Source organism: Apteryx rowi, unplaced genomic scaffold (assembly GCF_003343035.1).
Source record: "Apteryx rowi isolate R43461 unplaced genomic scaffold, aptRow1 scaffold_578, whole genome shotgun sequence".
Taxonomy (NCBI): Eukaryota; Metazoa; Chordata; class Aves; order Apterygiformes; family Apterygidae; genus Apteryx; species Apteryx rowi.
The window spans coordinates 303510-330109 of NW_020450847.1; the positions used below are offsets into that span (position 1 = coordinate 303510).

The 26600-nt window shown below is 40.0% G+C and overlaps 1 protein-coding gene across 4 annotated transcripts in view; it reads right to left on the reverse strand.

Annotated features, from left to right (window-relative positions):
* The window catches only part of RIMKLB (ribosomal modification protein rimK like family member B), a 49418-nt gene extending 23053 nt beyond the window's left edge, over positions 1–26365 (reverse strand). For 3 of the 4 annotated variants that reach the window (XR_003256119.1, XR_003256118.1, XM_026082452.1), the window contains exons 1-3: positions 26189–26365; positions 24415–24946; positions 17837–18057 (exon numbers count right to left, since the gene is read on the reverse strand). Coding sequence is in view for 2 of the 4 variants with exons in the window: in XM_026082452.1 (XP_025938237.1) it covers positions 17837–18011 (175 nt within the window). In the remaining 2 variants the exon portion in view is untranslated. Of the gene's footprint in view, positions 1–17836; positions 18058–24414; positions 24947–26163 lie in introns of all 4 variants that reach the window. The other variant, XM_026082453.1, reaches the window with a different exon arrangement.
* Positions 26366–26600: the final 235 nt, after the last annotated feature.

Below are 26600 nucleotides of genomic sequence, written 5' to 3' on the forward strand. Positions count from 1 at the left end.
CATGTTTCATTCAGCCAGCATTTTGGGGAATGGAAAGGTCCCCTGTCTTACTATTTTGACCTGTCATTCTGGTGTAAGGACTATCTAGACAAGCTTGCATTAAATTAATGAAGTGTAGGCATTTATTTTGGAGACAAACGTATCCTTCTTAAAGGCAGAAATTTAATAAGAGATATTCTAGAAAAATTCTGGGTAAAGACTGACCCTAGAGCTTGCAGAGATACATCAACTTTCCTCATTCCAGGTAGATTCTCTATCTCACTTCTTTTTTGGTGTGGCAGAGAAATATTTAATTTACTCAGGTATGTGCTAAACAACAGCTTGGGTCCTCTCCATGAATACAGTATTTTCCTGGACCAAGAAAAACAAAAAGAAAAAATGACCAAAGGATATTAACTAAATTCTCTTAGTTTTGACAAGAATTAATATAAGAACAGATACAAAGCAAAGAGAGAATGAAGACTTCCATTATTCCCACCCCTATAAGCACAGTGGGCTTGTTTCCTCTTCTCAGTTTACAGCATTAAAACTACAGTGCAGTAGCTGCACATGAGCTCTATGCCAGTACTGTAATGAAAACACAATTATAACCCCACAGTATTGTTTCTCACCTGTTCTGGACGCAGAAGCTTCCAGCTAATGCCAGAAAGGTGTGAGCTAATTAAGACATTTGCTTAGGATGTTCCGTAATTGTCCTCCACACAATCCGTAACTATCTCCTTTTAATATCACACAGAATTACACAGGTATAAAGACCTTCCAACCAGATCAGTAAAATAAACAAAATCATGCAGTGGTAGTATTCTATTCACAGATGGCAAATTAAAGCAAGCACAAGAGACAATCTCCACTGTCAGTTTGTTTTGACCTTTGAAGAAAACATATTCAAGAAAGCAGGCTGTCTTACCAGTAACCTTTGGATTTAAAGTGTAGTCCTGAGCTTAGCAATCCCTACAAATTGGTATATTTTATCATCTGCATTTTGTCTGCCCTTCAAACTCAGAAGCTCCCTTTGCCTTAATCTCATCTGAAGTAAGTATCTGCCCAGCTTACAAAGAAACATGAAGCACTGAGGGACTACTGATCTGATCACAAATCAGTTGCAAAGATGGGAAACTGAAGCTTTTTACAAGCATCAGCTATGAAAAGTTTCCTTAGCTTATTTACCTCAGTCCTGCACAGAATCCTCTAAGAATGTCCTTTAAACATTTGCAGATTACATTTTCTTCAAGTTCCTCCACTCAACAGGAACACAATCACAGAAATCTCATTACAAAATGCTGCTCTTGATTCATTCCCAGCAACAGAATTGTAATTTATATTCACTCCTAGACTCTGCCTCTAATACTTAAAATGATGAACTATTAGAGGAAAAGGTTCAACTGCACCTTGGAAGACCCAAGCCAGAAACAGAGAGAAATGAGCACCTTTTTAGAAATCCCCATGTGAAATGATACTAAACAAAACAACCCCCATGTGAAATGATGCGAGACAAAACTTAAGGCTATAGTTCTAAGACAATTTAAGTCAATCTAAACTGCTGCTGTAGCAGTTCTACTCTCCAGCCCCATGCAATCCTACTCCTTAGCATGCAGTGCCACCCACTCCCTAGCACTGGTAGCAGTGCTCATGTGACTCACTGGTGAGTAGGTAAGCTTCCTACACACCAGAATTCTATTTGTTCTTTTGTTGGATTAAGTTTCTGCAAGTACTGCAAGCTGAACCAGTTCACCACAGAATCAGATGAATCCAAGTGTCAGCACAACTGAGGAGGCAGGATCATGCCAGCAATGATCTGAACAGCTTAAATTGTTGTGATATTGCATTTTGAGACTACAGAATTCTCTATAGCGAGATTTTATTCTCCCTGTATGTACAGATCTATGGTCACTACCCTAGCCCAGCTTCCAATTTTGTAAATACATGCCTGTCAGCCAGATTTCTCTTTCTCCAGTTGTCACGCTTTCTCTCCTCTCCTAAACAGGTAGTACATTCTACCAGAGGTTCCCACACTGCCAGATAAGAAATCGCGAAATTGCTATAAAGGCCCAGCTGCCAGCCTCATTCTAGCATAATAAATAGTAACAAGCATTAAGTCATGCAGTTTATATGTATGGTATCCTTATGATTTGAAGCCACAGAACTTATTCACCTCAAAGCATCCACAAATGCATGCACTTTCAAAATCCTGCCTCACCTTTAGTCCAAAGAATGTAAGGGGGAGTGCACAAAGAACCATTTCAGTCTTAGGCCAGAATGATCCTGAGAAGACTGAGAGAAAACAAAAGGAAGCAGGATATGAACATGCACATCTCAGAAACCTCCAGTCATTATCAAGTAACTTCTCTCTGTTTTTTTTAACTTACATTTACACTGTGACTCCAACCCATAATCTCTACTCATTGACAACTATCTGGGGACAGGTCTCTAAATCCTCCATGCAAGCAGTGATGGCTCTACCAAGTACTGCACCAATCTTAAGTGCATTTGCAATGGTATCATGCCTGAAGAAGACACCTCAACTTACAGAAGACTATCAACAGATCTAAAGGTACCTCTCAGTAAAAGATGAGGAGAAATAAGTTCCTTGGGGACAGCAGCAAAGTCAGCTGAGCCCTATTCACACAGTAGCACCGAGAGGGAACAGCAGATGAAAACAGTCAGAGACTCCTTTCTGCAAACCAAACTTCCCGTCTCACAAGGTTTGCTGCTTGCAGACCAAGGGGTTTAGATCTGTGATGTTACAAACAGACTGCTGAGGTTAGTCCAGCCTTTGGGCTATTGTACCTTGCTGCATATTCATGTGGGCACCAGTGATACAGCCAAGGGAGAATCAGAACATATCAAAAGCTACTACAGGGCTCTAGGGACTGTAGTGAAGCTGAGGGGTCATATTCCTCAATCCTGTCAGTGAAGGGGAAAGGTTTGGGTAGGAGCAGAAACATCCTGCTGGTCAACACCTGTTTGCACAGCTGGTGTCCCAAGCAAGGCTTTGGCTTTTATCATCACAGGATGCTGTCTGAAGAATGGGGACTGCTGAGAAGAAACAGGATCTCTCTGACAAAGTAGGGAAAGAGCATCTAGGTTTGCTAACCTAGCGAGGAGGACTTTAAACTAGGTTCACTGGGGGATGGAGACCAGTCTGAAGAGAAGTGGAGACACAAGGAGCACTGAAAAAGCATTCCAGAAACAGCATGATTGGGGAGGCTCTCACACCTTCCCTGTCAAAGCAGTGTGATTGGAAGCTTATCTAAAGCATCAGTCCATGCATGCTGCATGGGAAACAAAAGAGGAATACAAAAACTACATGCAGCTGGAGTGTTACAATCTCACTGGGAAACACAGAAACACGGTTGGATAGCTTGCATGTCTGGAGACATGCCTTCTTTCAGAAGAACAGGCTGTGAAAGCGAGGAGTGTTTGGGCCCTCCATAGAAGGGCAGATCACATACATGAGGTTTTGCTTTGGAAGGGGCAATGAGCTAGTCAAGAGCTTACAGGTCTGGATCAGAGAAGAGAGCAAAATGGGTGACTCTGTGGTAGACATCTGCTACAGACACTCTAATAAAGAGGAGGAAACAGACGAAGCCTTCTTTAGAGAACTGAAAGAGGGCTCATGATTACAGGACCTGGTACACGCAATGGGGGACTTCAATCATCCCAACATCTAGCATAGCACAGACAATCCAGATGATTTCTGAAAAACACTGAGGACAATTTCTTGACAATGCTGACCGAAAAGTTGAGTAGGGAAGCTGCTCTGCTGGACCTGCTGCTCACAAATCAGGAAGAACTGGTCAAAAATATTAAGGTCAATGGCAGCTTCGGCTGTGAGAAGCAAGTGAGACTAATAGCAGATTATAACCCTGGACTTCAGGAGAGCAGATTATGGCTTGTTTGGGGAACTGGCTGGAAGGATCCTGTGGCTTGGCTGAACAGGCAATTCCAGCTTGATATTAAAAATTAAAAGGAAGTATAGAGAAGACAATGGCAGGGATGAACTACCCAAGGGTGATACTAAGGCACTGTCGAAGCATTTAGGCACAGAACTAGGTCAGAGCTCAGCTGGAATTGAAACTAGTGAAGGATGTGAAGGGGAACAGAAGGATTTCTACAGTTACAAGGGGACCAAAAGAAAGACTTAAGAAAATTCAGGTCTGCTGCTCAGCAGGGCAGAGAACCTAGTGACAAAGGACATGGAAAAGGCTGAGGTATTCAGTTGTCTTCTTTGCCTTGATCTTTACTGGTAAGGTCTGTTCTTGGATCTCCCAGGTCCTGAAGCCTAGTGGCAGAGCCTGGGAGAGTAGACTACTACCCACAGTACAGTAAGATCAGGTTAGAGACCACTTGAGCAAACTGAACTTACACAGTCCTTGGGACTAAATGGGATGTATCCAAGGGTGCTGATGGAGCTGGCTGATGACACTACAATGTTGTGTCTCTGTCATCTTAAAAAAGCCATGGCAATCAGGGGAAGTTTCTGATGACTGAAGAAAGGCAAATGTCACACTCATCTTCAAGGAGTATTCTTCATAACTGGCTGCCAGTTGGATTTTGTATTACTAATAGTGTTCCACATGGGTCAATATCAGGACTGATATTGTGACTGATATTGTGTCTTGATGGACAAGCTGAGCATGAGTCAGTAGTGCGCCCCTACAGCAGTGCAGACCAACTACCTACTAGACTTTAAGCATGAGCGTAGGCCTTCAAAATATTCCCCCCTACTCAGCACTTCTGAGACTGCAACCTGAGAACTGGGTTCAGTCTGGGCAATCTGCAGTACAACAGAGATGCCGACAAACTGAAATGAATTCAGCAGAGGTCAGGGTTTTGAAGCACATGACATACAATGAGAGAGAGAATTGTATTTGTTCAGTCATAAGAACAAAATGCTGGGGGGAAGGGGAGGAGAGGGGTGTAAATCAAACTGCAGTCCTCCACTACCTAAAATCTGTGTGTGTGTTGGGGTGGAGGGATGTGGATCAGGAAAAGGACAGGGGGCAATAGATATAACTTGCAAACACACTTGTGACTGTGTATCAGGATTTTTCTCCTGCCATCCCCAGGGCAATCAAACATTGGAACAGGTTGCCCAGAGAGGCTGTGGGGTTTTCATCCTTGGAGCTGTTCAGAACTCAACTGTATAAGCCCTGAGCAATCTGATCTAGCTAAAGTAGAAAGTGCCTTCTGAGGTTTGAGAGTTGAGGAGAAAGAAAAACAGGAAAAAATAAAAATAAAAAAAGCCAATTCCCTGACCACAGTGAAACTCAAATCAATTTAGGAGGAAATTTAGTATAGCTATGCAGACAATCCCTATCTGGAAAAGGCACTATCAAAGAAAAAGAGAGTTGCAAAACTGTTAAGCTGCGGAGAAACAAATGAGAACAGCTGTTTTTCACTACTACCCCATTCTCCTGGCAGAAGCAGTCATCCAATATACTGCTTCACAGAAGGATGCAGAAGCAAAAAGTTGTCAGGTGCCCAAAGGGTAGTCCCTCTAGGTCCCAAGCTGAGTTCAAGCCTCATTGGGTGGAACAAGTAAAAATTATTCCAACCCTTTGAAGAATTTTAAGGTGGAACTATTGAAACTCCATTTCACTGGGAATAAGCGGAGACAGCAATAGATGGACTGTAATTCAGCTGAAGGAAAAACAAAATTTTAATCCCAGTAAATGGAATATTTGAGAATATGATCCGAGTCAGGGAACCAGGGACACAACTGAATCACTAAGAGAACCTGATAAGGTCTCTTTCGTTATTAATAATTTTCTTCTTCAATGACCAGAAAAAGGCATGCTACAGGAATGAAAGCCACCCTCACCAATATTAGAAGATATGGTACAATCTGATTTGGATGGCTCTACATTCTATAACTCTGTGCTAAAACATGCATAAAAACAATAATTCCAAGACCAAAACAACTGACCGCCTCCACCATCCCAGGCACAATCTGGTTCACTAGTACACCCCTTCCTACTATTCCTCCCTTCCTATTGAGAAAAAAATCCAACTCAAAGCACTGTGTCCTGCCTGGCCATAGAACTAAGAATGTAGCTCAACCTGTGGGTCCATTCGTCATCCAGAAACAAAAGGTCCAATGCTTCATGTTGATACCCAAATTAAAAATATAATCTGAAGATGTTTTTAACCATGAAAAATGGCCTGCAAGGCACCTCATTTAAAAAAAAAAAAAAAAGAAGGATAAGCACTGAAAGCAGTGCTGTCAAAAAGCCCAAAGAAACAAACAAAAAAAAAATCCAGCAATGGAATAAGCCATTTCCCAAATCAGTTGAGAAGTCGAGTAACAATGGGGGCATGCCATCTTAGAAATTCATGTAACAAGTATGAGAGAGAACAAGGCACAAGCATAACCTCTCCAAATATTTCAATGGGTAAAAATTCCTCAGTTTCAGTGACAGGGGTTCACATGTATCTTGAATGTAAACTTATTATTTGGGTCCATGGATATATTATCATTGCATCACTACTATTCTCCCTACATTTACATTTTCCAATGGAGGGAATGTAGTAGACATGTTGATACATCTAGCACATGGAAACATTTCAAGCTAGTCCCTATGTGACTGCACATACATTATTTACAAAGTACATGTGTATATACAGTATTCATGAAGGTTAGAAAAGTTAACAATTAAGGATATGTTTCTAGCATTTATTTGCCACCCCATCCACATACTGTCTTCAACTACATTAACAAATATTATTTTTTCACCCCACAGGACTTATCTTATGCAGTGCACAGGACGTACAGCACTCATTTAACAAGCAGCTATTCAGCATTGTATTTTCTCTATATTGTTCGGTGTGTAGTCCATGGATTACTGGTGTATTGAAATCCTTGCTTGAAACACAGAACTATTAATTTCTTCATGAGATTTCTCTATTGTGCTTTTCACTAACATTTGAGTGCTTCACATTCTTAGTATAGTTTCATGACACCCTATGCAATCAGTGGGTGTTATCAGTGACAATGTTAAAGAAGGAAGTTTGGATGCCAAATTTGAGACTGATTTCTCAGTTTCCAACACTGTTCCAGTTGATTTTACTTGTCAATGTAAGTATTCAGCATTTCACAAAGTTGATCCTAGAATCCAAACTGTAGGTACTCAGAACATGGAAGCACATATAATTAAAGGCAATTTATGACCAGTCCCATCTAAATTACCAGACTAATTCTTCTTTTCCAGCAACACTCTGCTTCAGTCATCACCAATGCCTGTAACCACAAAGGGATCCTACAAACTGCCTTCTCTTTTCTATAACCTCTTTTAATGTACAGGATGGCTCTGGTCTGGGAATGTAACTTGTTGCATACTGAAAAAATTGCATGTGATCAAATAATTGATTTAACAATTGATTTAATTATTAATTGATTTAGTAATTAATATTTATAATTTATAATTCTAATTTATAATATATTGAATTAATAATTGATTTAACATTGCTATTCTAATAGTTTATATTTGCAGATAATCAAAAAATGACTTCAGCACTTAGCATCTAAACAGCATGCATGCCACTGCGGTAGAATAGGGCATTAGGGTTGTAACATTTGAATCTACCATACAGACTTTTGACACACAGAGAGAGATAAGTGTCACAACACCGCAGCCCCTATGTGGACCAGCATTAAGGCAAAGGGGACGCTCTACTGCCAGTAAATATCAGTGAAATCCACTTGCAGAGGAATGTTCCTCTGCAGGAGAGAAAAGCTCTGGAAACTTGGATTCTATTCCAGGCTTTGGAAGTCAGTGACTACTGCATGCATCTTATTTTGCCTTAATTTCTTACTCTCCACTCAACCTCGTAGGATTCACCCCCCGCCCCCAGCAAACATAAACCCTGTGCTTCCATTTCCTTTACATCCTACCTTCATTCTATTCTCCTTCCCTATTCAGTTTTAGATTTCTTCTACTGTCTGTAGTGGGGTTTTTTGTTTTTTTTTTTTTTTTTTACTACAATTTTGAATATCACCCTAACCACTCAGTTTCCTGCCTTGCAAGTTGTTTTTCCTTTGAGGCTCCTTGTTCTGTTTGCATCTCTTCCTGAATAAGTTTCAACACAAAACATGTTCCCACTGGTTTCCGGCTCCACTTTTTTTCTTGAGGGAAGAGGAGAGGCAATTCCTTACCCAGTTTCACTGCAACCATTTCCTGCTACCCCATTCCTTGTCCCAGCATGTTTGCAAAAGCACCCTGCCTTCTTACCAGATTTTTTTCCCCTACCGACAGAGTTTCCAATCTCTTCTTCACCCCCTGAATCCCAGAACAATTTTGCTCTTCTTGTTTCCTCCACATTTGAATGGAGCAATTTACTCTTTCATAAGGTCTGTGTGTCAGTGGGAGGAGGTATAAAGAACATGAGACAATCTCCTGTTTTAAATTGTGCACTTAGACCAAATTGTAGCCCATCCCATAGCAGACAAAGGCACATCCACAGGAAATCCTTTTCCGCATAGGGCAGGGGTATGTTTCAGAAGGTTTAGATGAGAAGCTTTGACAAGCCTCTTAAAGATGCCGAACATACTATTTTTAAAAGGTAATAATTTGGGACAAATTTGTGTCTATTGTCACAGGTATAACAAGAAAAGGCCACTTCAGCCAAAGTTTGAGGTCCTCTTCCAGACTGTTCTTCCAAAAATATCCTTACAATTTTAGGGACAAACAGGAAAGTATAACAATTTTCTCCTTGAAATGAATTATTCTCCTTCAACAGAATCATTTTGCTGAAAGCTTCCAAAACTCTCCCCACGTGACATCCTAGCATATGGGGGGCAGGGGGTGGGGGGAAATTATAAGCAGCAAAACACTGTAACTATAATTGGAAGTTTCAACTGATTTTAATGTTAAGATCGGTGGTGATATCAGACCCATCTGCAATGTCACAAGAATACCTCATACAACATGCCACAAGATACAGTATGTCACTAAGTACAGAATCATTAAGAAAACGCAAGATTTTCTGACCCAAAGCAAGCAAAGTACCTGTTTTGAGTGCCACCTCCCTGACCAACAAATGAAACTATCTTTTTGTTTTGTTTCAGACATAAGAGAAAAAGGGAGCAATGTGCCTCCCTTACTAAAAAGCAGGGAAAAAGGCACTACGAATTAGAATATTTCATCCATTTACCATTCCGAGTGTTTGAAATTAACCTTCTAAATAAATACCCTGACTTCCACAGGAAGTAAACATTATGCCACTATATCAGCAGTTTCAAAAGTTAGATCACTCATTCAGATGCCAACACATAAAACTGTACCTTGAATTAGAAACACTAGTCTTAGCATACAGAAGCAAGCAAGCAGGTAGCAACCTAGTCACAAGAATAAATCAAGCCTTTTACTTACTGTAGTGACTTAGACAAGTCTCTTAACTTACCAATATATTTTTTCTGCATTGGTAAATATGGCAAACTACTGCACTTGCATTATAAGAATGTTAGAAGGTTTTAATCAATGTTTCCAAAAAGCATTAAAATTTTCAGATGAAAATTATGTGGGGACTACTGAACCTGACAGTTATATAACTGAAAAGATCTATGACCTCAATCTCTGAAAGCCTATTGATAGGTCAGAATCCTCTGCACTGAAACAACATATAAATCCATGCTCCATCATAATATTTGGCACTGTCACTTCATAAAACATTGTTAAAACCATACTGGGATCATTTGTTCAAACAAACTAACAAAACATTAAAGGCCATCATTCCCTTAAGCACCAAATTTAATTGGTTCTAATCCATCCAAGAAATGTTTCCACCAAAATTAAATTTTCAAATCATCTTTAACTGGGTGGTCTAAGCAATTTCAAGAGCTGACTGTAAATCAAAATCAATTATTTTTACTGGGGATAGAGGAAAGCAAGAGAATCAATTAATCAATTCAAGACCTTCACAATTGTACCTGAAGCATAACAAGAAACTTTTGAAAGGAGCAGCTTGACTTTTCAGATTAGGTTCATGAAAGGTCTTCAGCACCTTTCACAGTAAGTATGTGGTGGTAGTGGAGATATTCTTGTATCTTGTCATTCAAGCACACTTACTTGGTTATAGAAAACTTCACCCAAATATTGACACAACCATTGGGCTAAAAGGTATTCTGAAGCTGGGTCTCTGCTCAGCTGAATCTGTTCTATGTAATAATACAAAGAAAGTAGCTACCAGGTCAAAGATGAAAGTATTACATCTTGAAGGTCAGGGCATGAACCTGGGAGAAAATACACTTACATTCCATTATCTGTTCCACCTAAGACAGGAGCTTTAACAGAAGTCTCTCACACCCAGGTGAATGCCCAAAACTCCGGAGTTTACATGCTCCCAACTCCTCTCCCCCCATTTGGTGAATGGTAGAAAAATCCTCTTGTAAATTTAGCCCATTACTTTCAAGTATCTTTTTATTTTAAAGGGCAACTAAAAATTCCCCAAATATAGTCATCCATGGAAATAAGCAAAAAATTCCTTTGAGTAAAAACAAATTTCTAAATTCACCAAAATAAAATTTTACATTTTGAATTGCGCTATATTTTTTAAAATAATTTATTTATTTTATCTTGGTTACCAAACCAAAAGAGTCAGTTCTAGCTATGAATGACCAAGTAAGAGTTCGTGAAAACTACTATTCATCTGCTACTATGATTCTTCTTTTTTGGCAGGCAGATTTCCTGTATTCAAATGAACAAGCAGCACAGCATCTTATCCTCTTTCCAGCCCAGGGCCTAGCATATGCAGTTCATAAAGGCCAACAGACTGGACCCTACCCTGGAGTGAGGTACCAACCTGATAACACACACTGAAGCAAGAAGAGAAATAATCTAGAACACATGCTCTTTACCAATGACCTCAAGCAAACCAATCTCCCTCTACCTTACTGACCTAAAACTTTTGACAACTACAAAGGCATTTTAAAACTTTTGTCAGTATTCCAGTTTTAATCCTAAAACGGACTGGACCTTTAAACACAAAAATTTGCAGACACATGAAGGGCTTTCATTAAAAGAGCAATCATTAAAAGGACAACACACATTTTTGTAATAACTTTCGAAGTATCATTTACATCACAACAAAAAAGAAGTAAAAAATAAGAGCAATAGTTTCATTAGCGACTCCTTTTATTTTTGGTTCTGCTATTCACTGTAGTCTTTTCATGCAGCAATGGGCAGGTATAAAAAGGAAAGTGTAATTCTAGAAAGCAAAAAAAAAAAAAAAAGTATAATTAAGGACAATGAGCCACAATGGAAAATAGGTTTTTTAATTTTAATTTAACTTTTAAAAAAGTTTAATTGATTAAAGTGATCATTTCTAATATTCAGAACTCTGAGGTAAACTGGTATTTTCACTACATTTTATAGATAGTTTTTAAGCATAAGAAAATAAAGGCACATGGCCACTGGCACTCCTAGGAGTACAACTTAGTTAAAAACCACAAGTCTGCACATTGTTGACCTATCTCAACACTGAGCAAAATCGAGCAGTACCAGTCTCTCTCTCATGTTCACAATCACTGAGGAGCAATGTCACTCATTCAAAAACAGATGACAACTTGACATAAAGGTGGAAAAAACCTAAGCTACCGCCACTGCTTGTAGAACAGGTAATAGAGTACATTTCTGATCCCAAATTTAGTAAATCACAATTGTCACTTTTGTGAGACAAAGTCTTTCACATCAGCAGTGAACTGTAGTATCTCCTAATCCCTCAAACCCAAATGCATACTCTCCCCTTCTAACTGTAGTTTCTGCGGCACACTACTGTTTGTGCCATTATGATCTGTCTTGAACTCATACAGCTTTAAAAAACACCCAGCATCAAAGACAGGCTGATCTGGTTTAAAACTAGACCAGTACCCAGATCTGGTTTAGAGTGCAACTGATCAGACAATTGTGTCTGCACAGACCCCTTAGCTGACACAGGAACAGAGACTGTTGGGAAAATGAAACAGAAACACCAGCCAGTATTCCTGATTTGTCTTTTTTTTGACACTATTCTTCCCCCAGATGGCTGTTCCTTAGAATTCTTACAGTAATTCCAAACCTGGCAACATTCTCTAGCATTTTCAGATATGATGACATGCATGTATGTTCAAGATGAGCTGCCATACAAGACTAATTCTCCTGGCTAAGTGTCCTAAAACATGTGCAAATGAAAACATTCAGTCCTTAACATATGCATCTGAAATGATTATAATAAAACATTCCTAAGTAGAAACATTCTTATCTCTCTACCTTGCAAAGGTTATGTTTTGGACTGCCAAACTGATGGCATACTGACTTTTACTGAAAACACTGAACTTTGAGAAGATCAAATTCATTTTTAGCCTTCATTATTTACTGTCAGCTTGAGATAACAAGAGATCATTCAAGAATAGAAATCCCTGAAGGTAAGGAAGAAAAGTACAAGGACACCCAGACACACAGAGCATATATCCCTTCTTCATATATGCATAAGAAAGTTGTGTTTGATGTCATAGTTTTGGAAGAAAACAGCAATTCTTCCCAAAACATGTGGTTACTATTGAAACACAATGGTATTAAAGTACTTTTCTAAGACAATAAAGGAGATGTTTGAACTGCCATTTCTTGTCAAGGACACTTGTCTGAGGTATCCTAATTTTGGGATGATTACACAGTCATGTATTTCTAAACACAGCTACCATTTCACAAACCCCTCTATATTCCATTTTCCTATTAGTAATGCTTAAGGCTCAATAAGATTTAACACAAATCATACTGGCAAGTCATAAATTTCCACAATGAAAGAGCATCAGAGACAAAGTTAATGGGACAAAGTCCAGTTACTAGTTGTAAGTGAATAGGTATGTTTAGTCTGTCAGACTTAAGCCAGTAGTTATTTGCACTTGCAAAATAAAACCAAAAAAAAACAAAAAACAAAGTAGTACTCTGGTAGTAGAATTCTGATGACAGATCTCAGAGTATAGATAAAAACGAAGCAGAAACATACAATCTTAGGAATAAGAGCAAGATGCTATTCCAGAATCTAAAACTTGGGTGTTTGTTTGTTTGTTTTCTTAATTAAATCAAAACATTGGCTGAGGTTTAATTCAGTTTGACAAATTAGAAGTTATTCTGGTCTTTGGCAGAGTGTGTGTGTGCACAGAGTTGACTAGTTCTGATCTAGTTCCTTAACGTGAAAGACAACTAGTAGCATGGAATAACACTAATGATTGTTAGCAGCGTCAAAGAAACCCAAGAATGTATAAACTTCAGGGATTAACTTTGCTATCCTTCTTTTCTGCAAGATGGTCCCAGCAGCTCAAACCCAAAACATGCTGGCTGGTAGAAATTCCTTTTGCTCAGGACAGTCTCAGTGGTTTCGAGGGGTTCAGAGCCCAGCAATTTCACCAACACCAAATTCACTTCATTTCTAATCATTTTGTAATCATTTGCACACACTGCAGTTCCTTTTCCAGCTCTTACTATTGAGTTACAAACAACTTCCCCATTCTGCAGGGGAAGTAATGGCTGCTGTTACTTTTCTTAATAGCAGGAAACAAGCCAACTCTGCAACACTGGACAAGGTATTATCGCTCCCAGAGCAATTTGCTGCACACTGCAGGAAAAGTTCTCACAGTAAGGTGCACTGCTGGACTAACAAGTGCCAGGAAAAATGCTGAAACAGTCCAACTTTACTCTTTTTCCCTAGCTCACTATACTTTATAGAAATCTTTGAAATATTCTGATTGCTCCATTCTTATTTCCAATCCCATATGACCCAGTGTGAGAAAGGACCACATCTACTCTTTACTAGTTCAGACCAATTTAGAAATTAAGGATAGATCGCATGAAACAAAATCAGATTTTTTAAGATTAAAGAGACAGGCCAGGGCTTAAACTAAATAGTTGACTAATGCTGCAGATTTCAGGCCCACACAAGAAACCCAGAAGTCTACACCAGCAACTTTTTCCAAGTATAAAATGAGGGAAGAATCTTCTAAATGCCTCCTTTGCAAAACAGAATAAAGACAAGCAATCAGTTCACAGATGTCATCCATCTGACTAGGGAAAAAACAGCTGATCATGCACTAAGTATTACTGTTTAAGCATAGATGATCATTATTGCTTCCTTCTTATTTCTCATTTAGGTCAATCACTTGCTTTTACATTCGCAAAGGAAAAACCAAGGAAGTATTGGGAAAAACTCACACTTCTGTTTTATGCTTTAGGACACTCCAATTCCACTCAGTCCAGCATCTTTAATCATTGAAAGTTCCTGAAAGCAACTTCGCTCAAAATTATTTTCCTCCCCAGAACAGTATCAGAAATATGGAGAAACTAAAAACTTACAATACAGGAAGTAGAAAGTCCCTAGCTCAGTGATCTCAAAATTCTGCTACTTACAGACCAAAGAATTTTAAGGAAGGCATTCTTGTAAAGAATTCTAATGAAGGAAAATTCAAATTTCCCCAGGGAATCCTTCACCAGCAAAAACTTCTTAAACTCTGTTTCTCTGTTAGGTAAGGCATCTATTCTAGTGGGAAGGTCATTGCTAAGCCCTACTCATTGGTGAGAAGAAAAAAGTAATCAACTCTGTTCAGAAAGAGAAGATAAGCAATGGATTATATTTTCTCTCTTGCCCACTTATTCTAATAGCATACTCATTCCCCAAAGGCTTCACCCTCACCCTCCACCGCAAGGCTCCGATTTGCCTTGTCTGACATTTCCCAAGGCTGTTATACCACTGAGTTCACAAACAGAGAACTATTTTTTAAAAATTACGTATTTTAGCAGGACTCTCACTGTTAAGACTTTATATGTGTTTGAAAATGTCTTACACAGTTTGGCTAAGGTACTTGCTATTTACTTCAAATGAATATAGAATTGCCAAACTAGATCAGACTACTAGCCATCTAATTTAGCAATCTACTGCTTTCCTTACAGCAGTAAATAGCAGATGCTTCAAAGGAACACACACACAAACACCCCCACACACACACCACCCTCCCCCGCAAACTGTACACACATACCCCCCGTGCACACACACACCCTTCCCACACACACACACACACACCTAAAACTGACACTATCAAGTATCCTGGCCATAAGCAAATTCCTCCATTTTAAAGTAAAAAGAGCAGCCCCATTCTCCCCTGCCCTCTTGGACTAGAGCTAGCAATTGTATGACCACAAGATGAGTTGATGTAGCAGGCTATTCCAACACAAAATTGTTAATTATTTGGGCAGGATTAGTTTTCCATCGGATGCGCCGACTCAACTCACCCTACAGCCACACAAGCACCAGATCTAGTTTGGCAATTCTATATTCATTTGAAGTAAATAGCAGGTACCTTAGCAAGAGAACAGAGAATTTGGTCAAACTATTTTGGAATAGATTAGATTAGCTATAACATGAAAGCAAACCCAAAGGGACATGAAGTCCTCATACACAGCAAGCAGCAAGGCTGGAACGGGATGAGAGGAACGGGGCTACTTCTTTCAGCAGCAGATTATCATTAGACTGCTTAGCTTCAAGAATGTAGCTGTGAGAATCTTAGGCTACAGATGCACCATAGTTTGAGCCAGTTTAAACAAGAACAGCTGCAATAGCCCCCTCCACTTTTTTCCAGACATGCATTCTTGTCCACTCCTGAGTGCCAACACTGCGCATGTCTGGTTCAAGAACCATTTCAGTAGTTCAGCCCAACAAAGCAGCAGAAAAATATTCACTCTTTTCAGCAGCAGTTTTCTGCTGATTTTAACTCAGCTTTTGCCTCAGAGATCTACAGAATACTACTACCAATGTACAGGGAAGGAGACAAGAATGCATGGCCTGAGTGAGCAGACATGGAGCAGCGCTTAGTGCATAAGCCATTGTCTAAGATTATTTTCAAAACAGTTTAAATCTAAAATCAGACATGTTTCTTTCCTTCTAAATTTAAGGGAAAACCTTTAATTCTACATTTCTTAGCTTGCATTTACAACTCCTTCTGGAATCATGCTCTGTTGAGGCAAATAACTTGTGACTCTTGAGCTGAATACAGTTCTTCAGCAGATCAGAGTGGCTCTGTTGACAAATCATCATGTGATACTAGGGTTGTGCAGGTGGTAAGGATGCTGGGTAATCCAAACTTTCAGCCATGGAAGAAAAATTTATCAGCAGAGACTCCTGGGGACTACACTGTTGGCTTGCCTGGAGGATCCAGCCACACTTCCAAACCAACTCTGCAACACAGCAGTAAGGCCTCAAGAAACCACTGCTACTGCCTCCTTACTGAAATAAGCCTATCACTTCCTCTCCATTTGGCCATGTCAGGCACATGGTAAATCATGCTATTCTTAGATATATACAGATTTTGGAAGAGTCTGAGTAACAGAAGTTGTCCATGCCTCTCTTTGGTTCAAGGCTTCAGTGATATTGACATCAATGTGCTCTATTTTCAGGTATGCATAAGTATGCAGGTATGTACAAGTAGTGGAAGAATGCACTGTATGCACCACGTAACTGGGACACATTCTCTTCATTAACTCCTCTGTTGTACAAAATTTTACTCACTTGGGACCCCTCCCACAACAGCAGGTAACAGAAAAGGTACAGAATGTATTATCCCTTGAATTTTGTTCCAGGACACCTTTTTCTAGGCCAACTGAGTACTTTAATGAGGAAAAAGAAGCATGAATAAAGATTTTGCCTGTGTCCTCAACCAGAAGTCTATACCAATACATGGGGGCAAATACGGGGGGGGGGATAACCACAAAAAAAAAAAAACACAAAGATTAGAGGGAAGATTCCTCATGTCTTTCCAGGAGAAAGAATTCTGTTCAATATAAGGAAAGGAACAAAACAAAACAAACAAAAAAACCCTACAATTAGCCAGTCCAGACTAGTTATAAGGAAACTTCTACCCACAATCTTTCCACACATTTTTACCTCACTTCTTTTGAAAAGATTAGTTACTTATATAGTTTTGAATGAACACTTTTCATGAAAATTATTTCCTTTGTGTTCTCCTCCCAGTCAATTTCTTAATTTGTACTCATTCTTGTACTATACATCGCTCAAAATTAATTTTCTGACTCAAATAGTATTTTATCTTTTCTTCTTGCACCAGATGGAGCATTGGGAAGTAATAAACAGAAGAGAGCAGAAATTGGGTGCGTAAGGTCCACAAATCATTCTTGCCAATTTTAATTTCCCAAATACAGACAGAAAATAGGGGACAGGAAGAAGAAAACATCACCAAGAAATAAAAGCAATACTGAAATGCTGAAGGACCAATTACGCATCTTGGAGGCTGTAGCTACAGTTCTGGATGGTTGCCTTACCAGAACTCACTGTCCACTGGACAGCATATGTGAGACAAAAAGGTGTTCAGAGTTTCTGACAAGATGTTTCCCTGATTAAATAACATCCTTCTGAAGAGCTTCAAGTCTCTGATAAAAATCACAGACACAGAATTAAAGACAAAAATGTGTTAACAAACAAAATGAAAGTTCAGTGATATCAAAGTTCCTGGGTTTTATGCATTCACTTTTTATGCTCGATTGACCCGTGTTGTAAAAAGGTACCAAGGCTGCCCAAAGTTCCTCCATAAAGTCAGTTTTAAGATATTCCTCCTGCATGGATTCCCCAATACAGAACTAAAGCAACCCTCCTCCCTGTGCTATTGGCAAAGTTAACAATTATATTTTATGATCACAATAAACGCTAAAGAACATGATACCATGTACGTTTATGTGACTGAGATTAGATATGGCCATCTGGCACACACAAGTTCATTATTAAAGAGTAGAGAGGCTCCATTTTAAAATCTTTTTATAAGTACTCTTTCATCTAATTCCCCGCCTTAGCTCATCCTCACCAAGATTTCCATCCTCAATGGTCAGCACCACTTCATCCATCACCAAGGCCCGAAAATCTAGCTCCTCTTCACAGCATTTGGCCTTCAGTGCTCTCATAATCTCCTGCTGAGGGTAATCTTCTCTGATGCGACGGTCTGTTAAGAACCACAGCCTGGGAGCAACTGAACTGCACATCTTGGACTTGTCTTGCAACCTTCAATGTTTCCTTTCAGTGGAATTTCTAGATGGTTGAGAAGAGGAAAACTGTTAAGAGTGCAAAGGCTCCCATCCTCATATTCCCCACTGTCCTGAGTCCTACTCCCTCTACACAAGTTTGCCCTTTCCAATAGGGTATAACTTAAAACCTCCAAGTGGGAGAATAATGCTTATGCCTATCTATAGCAGAAATAACAACAAGAACAAATACATTTACATTCAGTCGCTACCTACTGAACTTCAAAATCAGGTTTTAGTCCTTATTTTCACCTGCAAGAAAGGCATACTGGATGAAACTATTGGTACTGGCAGTAACACCCCCTTTCTGAACAGTACTAGGAAGCATGCTATGGACTGAAAAGACCTTTAATGTCCATCTCTGAAGGACACAATTTTAACTTCAGAATGGGGATACTTCCTTACACTTGAGGTGAACTCAGCCCCTCCCTACGTACTGCTAAAACACCTATGACAGACATGATGTCTCCCTTTTTACCATCTATGAAAGACAGCTTGTGCCAAATTCTTTATGTTAAAAACACAGTCCAGAAGAAGGAAAAAAGAAAAAAAAAAAAAGCATTAAAATAAAAATTCCCCTGAAAGGATTTCAAGACAGTGATTTGCTCTGACAAACGCTTAACATCTACTTGTGAAAAATATTTAGTATTATCCAAAAGATATTAATGGAAAACCAATGGAACAATAAGCATCAACATAAAGTTAAGAAGACCCAACATTAATACATATAGCCTAAAGTAGAATCAAGATCTGAATACAAGCATTAGCCCTTTTCCTTACCCTCCACGTCCAATTACCTTTACACATAAGGAGCACCAATGGATTCAACACCAAAAACACAAATCAGTTCAAACTACAGAACGTCTACGGTGTTAGAAGTGATAATCAGGAAAGTACCGTTCCCCTTGCTTTGAATACAGAGAACTCGGACTATTTTTTACTGTATTCTAACATATTTTGAAAGCTGCAAAACAATTACAGGTATGTTAATGGACTAAAAAATACATTCATCATTTGCATTTAAGTAACAACAGGAAGCAGCACAAAGAATTCCAGAGAAAAACAGAGCTCTTTGCCACTCATTTTAAAACCCTAAAATTAATATAAACAGGTAGAAATCATTATTTTCACCAATATGATTTGCATGGGTTTCAAGCAGAATTAAACTCTGGGATAGAAACAGAAGTTTTGCCTGGTAGTCCTAATGACTGGAGCTGGTGTCAGGAGAAAACCTAAGTGCAGATAAGACCATAAATCTGTAACAACTTCTTTCATGTTCAGAAGAATTTTTGTAAGTTTTTCTATTGTTCTGGGTTAAGATTTCGACAGTAGGTACCAGGGTTAAAGGATTGTTTTGCTACAACCATAAGAACAAGCTGGATTTTTTGTAATTAAAAACAATGGCTTTGCTACCAATAAAGATTTTTATTAAGCAACAACAAGATAAAATTTTAAATGGCCATTTTTACTCCTGGTATTGAGAACCCCAATAGCAACAAGCAAACCCTAAAGAATCTATGACTTTGTTTCTACTGCTTTGGTAATTAGGAGCAACAATAATGCCAGGGACTAGTTCTTCATAATAGCAGATGAAAAGAAAACAAAAGCTGGGGAACAGCAGTCACAGATGCAGACCAGGCCATGACAGCAGCCAAGATGCTCAAGGGAAAGCAGGATAAGGAGTGTTTGCTCCTTGCAAAAAAAAAAAAAAAAAAAAAAAAAAAAAAAAAAGAGGGTGGCAAGATAGGTCGTAAAGAACATCCTTTGTATCTAAGAGTTCCTTTTTTCCTTCAAAGCAGCTGAAAGTGAAAAGGACAAGACAAGACTTGGGCTTCAGTGGCTGACAACTGCCAGATCCTGCCCCACTTTTGGCTCTCATATTCTCAACAATGGATTTCTCTAGCTGGTAGTTTACAGAAAACCTGCTGGGGCAATACACTTAACTAAGAATTGCGACAGGCTATATTATTCAGAAATGGCACTGCCACAGCACAGTTCAGAAGGCTTCTTGTCAACTTACCCTTATTTCTGCTATTTGCATAAAGCATGGGGGAGACCAAACAGCCCCACTTACTGTCTCTTCTTTGAAAAGCATGCTCTACCTAACAGTAAGGTTAGTCCATCACATATTAAATACAGCTATAGAACACTGAGTTCATAAAAAATATTCTAGACAGAGCTCTCTCTCTTTTTTTTTTTTGGTCATAAGACTAGGACAATCAGAAGCCATTACAGATCTTCAGCCTCCTCTCTCAGTACTGGTTTTAACACTGGTACAAAGGAACAAGTATTTTCTTTCCTCCAGCTTTCTCCCCATTTCTGGTTGCTACTAACCCTTGATTTTTTTGCCAGCAGGGATCTGCTCACATTTTTCTTAAATCTCTTTTCTACATAGCCCCACCTCCACCCCCTTAAATCTGCAGAGACTGTGCCATCTCTGATTGCCATTTCAGCACTTCCTTTCTGAAAAAACAGTGAAGGGTTGAAGAAAAAAAAAAAAAAGACACATCCTTTTTCTTCCTCTCTTATTTTTGTAAGGAGCTACAGTATCATCAGGAAGAGCTATCTAGGTATCTTAATTAGCATACTAAATCAATAAGCATATGAAAAATGCCTTGGATATGTATTAGTCTCCCTCCTAACACTTCAACTTCTTCCCTCTAAATATTAAATGTTTTATAGATGTTTTATAATAGATAAATGTTTTATAGACACATACTAAGGCTCACGCCTCATCATGAAGCAGGCAGGTAGCATCCTCAAGTCTGGAGACAAAGAAACTCACTTTAGATCAAGGCATAAGTCACTGGCAGAGATAGAAATAGAAACTAATAATCCTAACTATGGATCCCTTGACCTGCTACCCATTACCCAATTTTTTCCACCAGGACAAGTATCCCCACCACCCCAACATTCTGTTCCTAAAAACAGAATCCACTTGTCAGTTTCAATCTCTCCTTATATTTTGATTGTGTAAGGAGTGTCATGGAACAAAACCTGCAATTTACCCTATTAACCCAAACACCTTAACAATCCCTCCCACATTCTCAAGAAAATGGTCTGTAGGAGGAAAGCCTGCCTAGCAGTCAGATGCACAAGAGCATTAAGCTTTCAAGTTGGACATGATTTCCAGGATTTTTCCCTGAAAACCAACTCCACCCATTGCAATCTAAAAGAGATACAGTTTGAGACAATGCTGGGTGTGCATGAAATACTTCCCAGTCTATGTCAGTATCTATTACAAAATAAGTGTCTATGTACAAGGGAAGGAGCAGAAGATGATTACATGTCTTCAAAATGAAAGTAGCTAAAATCAAGTTTTCACTCAAAGCTACTACAATCAATTTGAGTACAATCTTTCAAAAAGCCAAGGGACTTACAAAACCATAAAACAGAACTGGAGATGTAGAAGAGTGGAGTCAAAGCAAAAGCTCTATAATAAAAGTTGAACCAACTGTGTCAGACTAGCCAAGCAATCACTGCTGCATTTGTTTCAGAAAGATGCTCTGTGGAACAAATTCTCAGCAATTTATAGAGTGAACAGAACACTCAACTTTAAACTGTAGCATCACTGCACTATCTAAGCCAGGTTTCATTTCAGCATTCACACAGCAGTTTCCTCCTCTCCATCATATACATTTATATTTCCTTCCTTCACAGCTTGAAGCTGTAATACACCTCTTGCAGATGTTCTAACAAAAGTATTCACTATGCTACTGTTCTACTTCAAATCATATAGGAATACTTTTTACGGATATAACAGGGAATTCAGCCAATCAGATCAGCTGTCTAGACAGGATCTTGAAATCTGAAGACCACTTCCTTAAACAAGGTCTTCTATCCACTACAGAGAGAGTTTTAGAGACCTGACTCCAAGAATGGGAGATTGGTGTCCATTGCCCATTTATTGCTTGTCCTGTCTACAACACCCAACAGCAGGGAGAAAAATGGATTAGTCTCTTTTTTTAAATCATGATGTATTTTCCCCTAAGCTGAAAAAAGAAAACAATTATGAGATACAAATCCATTTATGTATTATTGACAAATGTATGACTTGAAATGTATCTAGTTCATAAAAAGATAGTTCCATATCCTTTCCATTCAAAATGCAATTGCCCAATGAATTTGTATATTGAAAAGACTAGGCTGTTTTTTCCCCTATGAGAATGATAAATGATATTCCAAATGTTTTGCAGCATTAGGAATCAATGTGGTCTAGCCATCTCAACTGTTTGACTTGTGACCTGATATTGCAGCACACTCCTGTTGCCTGTAGTGAGATCTGGGAAACAAGTTATTGAAACAATTATATCATCAGCCCCTCCCAGAATCACCTCTTTTTTAATCCTTGGCTCAGACTCCCGGCTTCAGTTACAGCACTGTGCAGATAACTTAACTCCATGGATTTTAGCAAATAGTAGAGAGGTAAAACCTAATCTTAGGTTTAGCATACCTCTAGGAACGTTTAATCCCTACAGCTCAGGTAATGATAATAAAAATCTCATGGGAGTGAGGAGGAAAGAGCTACAAGGGTAGCAGCCATGATCATCATGGGAAATGGAGAAATAGGAAAAACATACCTCCAAGCACCTACTTTATTACGAATAAAATTGCACTCTTATTTATCATTCTTAACAAAATGCATATCCCTTTAATACTTTTTTCCAGTACACTGTTACTGGGGTTGGGAAAAGGTATTTTGCATTCCTTTTCATCATAAATTAGCTTAGGCTTTAAAACTGAGTATGTAATTCCAACCGACCAATTGTCTCTACTATTACGGCAGTTTCTAGAATGCTGTTTTGGAGGCCACCCCTCAAGACAGCGAAGATCTAAGAATATTTGGAATATGCTCATAAGTTACAATAAAGACAATAGCTCAAGGCAGATTTGATTTGTAATGGCAATGTTATGAAATAGATTGGTTAAACAGTTAACAAAGTGCTGTCCAGCATATGATCCATCATACATTGTCAAGGAATGAACGTCTCAGCCTCACTTTAGCGAGAAGAATAACTGAATAACTGAATAACTGAAACATCCCAGAAATATAACTTTTCTGTGTCATAGGGAGAGCAGGTCTGAAAACAGTTCACAGCCATTCTTAGTATAAAGAACAATTAACTGTGTTCCCCATACAGATACCAGAATGATGATCATCTAAAGAAAATCTTAAAGAAATATCTTTGGATTATGAGTATAATCCAAGGTAAGACATGCAGAGATAACAGAAACCAACATCTTGAACCATTTATTAAAATTATTTTAGAAAAATAAACTCAACATAAATCAGTACTCATTCCTGATACTGCTGCTCCATGGTGATGCTTAGGGACAACCTCAAGGAAAAAAAAAATCTCTCTTACCTAACAGAAACTAAAATTTTAAATTGTAGTTTTCATAAAACTGTCATGTAACTGGTTGAGAATCTTTGGCAAGCACAAAGACCCTCTGAAAAATAAAAGTATTTATTTAAATGCATTTTATATAATATATTCAGCAGCACAATCTGTCCAGTGCTGCTGCATATCATCTGCCCTCTGTACATGCACTATAGAATTTAAAATCACTGCAGGCAGGTGAATCCCAAGCACGCCTCTTTTAAAGCACAGCATGGTATTCAATCCCCTTCCCTTTCCCTATGAGGTCTGTAGAGACTGCAACAGTCAAAGGACAAGGGAATATATTAAGTACAATGTGTCTTAAACTGACTGCGTAATAGTAAAGCAGAAAATTGCTACCACTCTTTTCCAGTACAATTCCCCACACACACTCCCACAGATGGGCAAACTGCAGTCCCTACTACGGTTTTCATCTGCTCTCTGTCACCCTTGCATTGAGTAATGTTGAAGATACTAGTAGCAATCCTTCCCACACAATTGCCTCTCAAACGCAGACATCCACACCTCCAGTCTTTACTCATCTATCTTCACGCTTGCAAGTAGGTGATAACATTTCTCATTCACACACCCCAGTTCCTGATCTCCAGTGAATAACCTATTCTCTTCCCTCAATGCCACACAAGGCTGATACTGGTCAAGTCAGCTCTCCTTTTACTTTGATCTTACGATTTTTTTCCTACAATAGGCTCTCAGCTTTTTCACCCGTGTGTGCGCTTGTGTAAATAAAACATCGTTTCTTCCCACATCCACTGCTTTCCTGAAGAGAGGTTATCCCATCTCTGCCCAGGTTCCTCTGCAATGTGGTATATAATACACCCCTCCTTTCCGATTCGTGTGTACACAGCCGGTTTTCCCTCCTCCCTTCCCCCACCCTACTCTCAGTCTCTGTGCCTGCCTCTCTCTTAGCACCTGGAATGGGGGAAGGGAAACAAGCACTGAATGAATGGACTGATGTGACTTACCAGAAATTTGGTGAGGAAGGACTGGAAGATAAAAAGATGCCAAAGATGGGTGCTTCTTTTAGTGTGCCAAGTAAGTGCTGCTTCAATTCTGTCTCCCTCAATGAGGTCACGTGTCTTGTTATGTACCCCTTTTCCTAGATCCCCTAATACCCAAAGAGGGTGGCAATGAAGTCTTCTGGACACCTCCCTGCACTGCAATCCAAAGGATGGAAATGTACTACTGAAGCTCCCGAGGTAAGCAAGGGGTGATGAGGACAACGTTCTCCTGGTACTATATGGGCAATGTCTAGCTAATACCTCAGGGAACAAGGTAGATTTCTGAGGGTGGAAGAGAGGAAAGGGGGAGTAAATGAGTGCTAATATAACTCTCAAATCGTCCTCTCCTACTGGAGAGGAGGAATGGGAAAGAGACAAAAAAAAATACTAGTGTAAAGCTGTAGTTTTCAGTGTAAATTAGAGTCAATCCACCAAGCCTCTTGTGTCTCTACTTCCTGAGAACTAAATCCCTAAATGAGTCTGAAGTCACCAACACCTACAGAGAAAGAGAGAAACATCCATATTAGACACAAATAAACACATAAAGCTATCTAATAAATTACATTTCAACAGAAAAAAAGGTAATAGACAAGACAATAAGCAAAACCAGAAGAAAAGGAGATGATGAACACAACTGGGGAACAGTGTGACTTTAAATAATTTATAGAAATTTACTACCATAGAAACGCATTTTTAAGGGAGAAAATAGACAGTTATGTGTTTATTTACAGATAGATGTGTGTTCAAAGGAAAGATAAGCCTGTAACTACACGTGAACAAAAGAAATTAGGTTTTAAAACCGAAGAAAACTGTATTCATATTTGTGTGCTTCTTTAAACCACTCCTCCAGAATAACATTTAGAATTCATGTGAGGAGACTGAAGAAAAGTATGATTCAGGTAAGAAGCATATTCATATGAATGAAACCCCAATTCGCCAAAGAAAGAGTCGTTTATAAATAAAGACGAAAAACAAAAATAACATGTCTAGAAGGTGCTTGTTTAAATGATTAAAGATGAACACTCGCTCACTTTGAAAACGAAGCCCATGGTAGATCCTAAGAAGTTAAGCCAGCAATATGCAATTATCTCTTCCAACATTAGAAAACAAAAGGCAAGAAACCTGGTTGTAACGATTTCGTTATAAGACCCAACCACAGACACACACACCCCTCTCAATCACGTGAAAAACTGCTCCCAGCAAACGCAGATTTTTACACTCGCGCACGGGAGCGGTTTTTCGTTGCGTTCCAGCGGCTGTTTACACACACGTATGCGTGTGAACAACGCACAAGGCATGCAAGCACGGGTGTGCAAGCACAGACACCAAGGCAGGACGTAAACAAACGATATTCCCGAATACATACAAACACCACCACGACGTACAGAGCGCGATACAACAGCGGAAAGCACTGGGCGAGGGCAGAGCATCGCCATCCGAAGCCCTCAAGCCCGGGAGGGGGAGGGGTGGACACAAAAAGAGCCCCCCGTGGCTGAGGAAATCACAACCCTGGGTGTCTCGCCTCGCCTGCCCGCGCCTGCGGGGTGGGAAGGCGCTGGCAGGTCCCAGCGCTGCCCCGTCTCCGCGCACAGGGATGCACAATCACCATGGGCGCAACGCGAAGCAGCGGTCGCGGGGCGGGACGCCTAAGGGGACGAACCCAACGCCCCCCCCCCCCCCCCGGCACAGCGGACCCCACGCCCGGGCTCGTACCCGCTCAGCCCGAGATCTCACCCACCCCGGGCACTGCCAAGCCCGAGCCTGAGGGGACCCGGCGGCGGCTGCGACACCGGCCGACGCCCCCTTCCAGCACCGCCCGCGGAGCCGGGCAGAGGACAGGAGGCAGCGGGGCGAAGAGAGCTTCGGGGAGATTCGCCCCTTTCTCCCCCTTCTCCCCGCGGGTTGGAGTCACTCGGCAGCGCAGTCCGAAAGGGGAGCAGACTACGTTCCCGTCCAACCCCCTCCTTTATCACTCCTCCCCGCAGCTGCGGAGATGAGGCAGCGTGGCTGTTCCCTGCACTAAGACCCCCGCCCCCCGCAGCCGCTACTCCAGCCACAGCGCTGGCTCTAGCGCTGCCACCTCCTCCTGCGCTCGCTCCCGCCGCCCGACCGAAACAGCGACCGCGCGAACGGCCGACCGCGGCCGACAC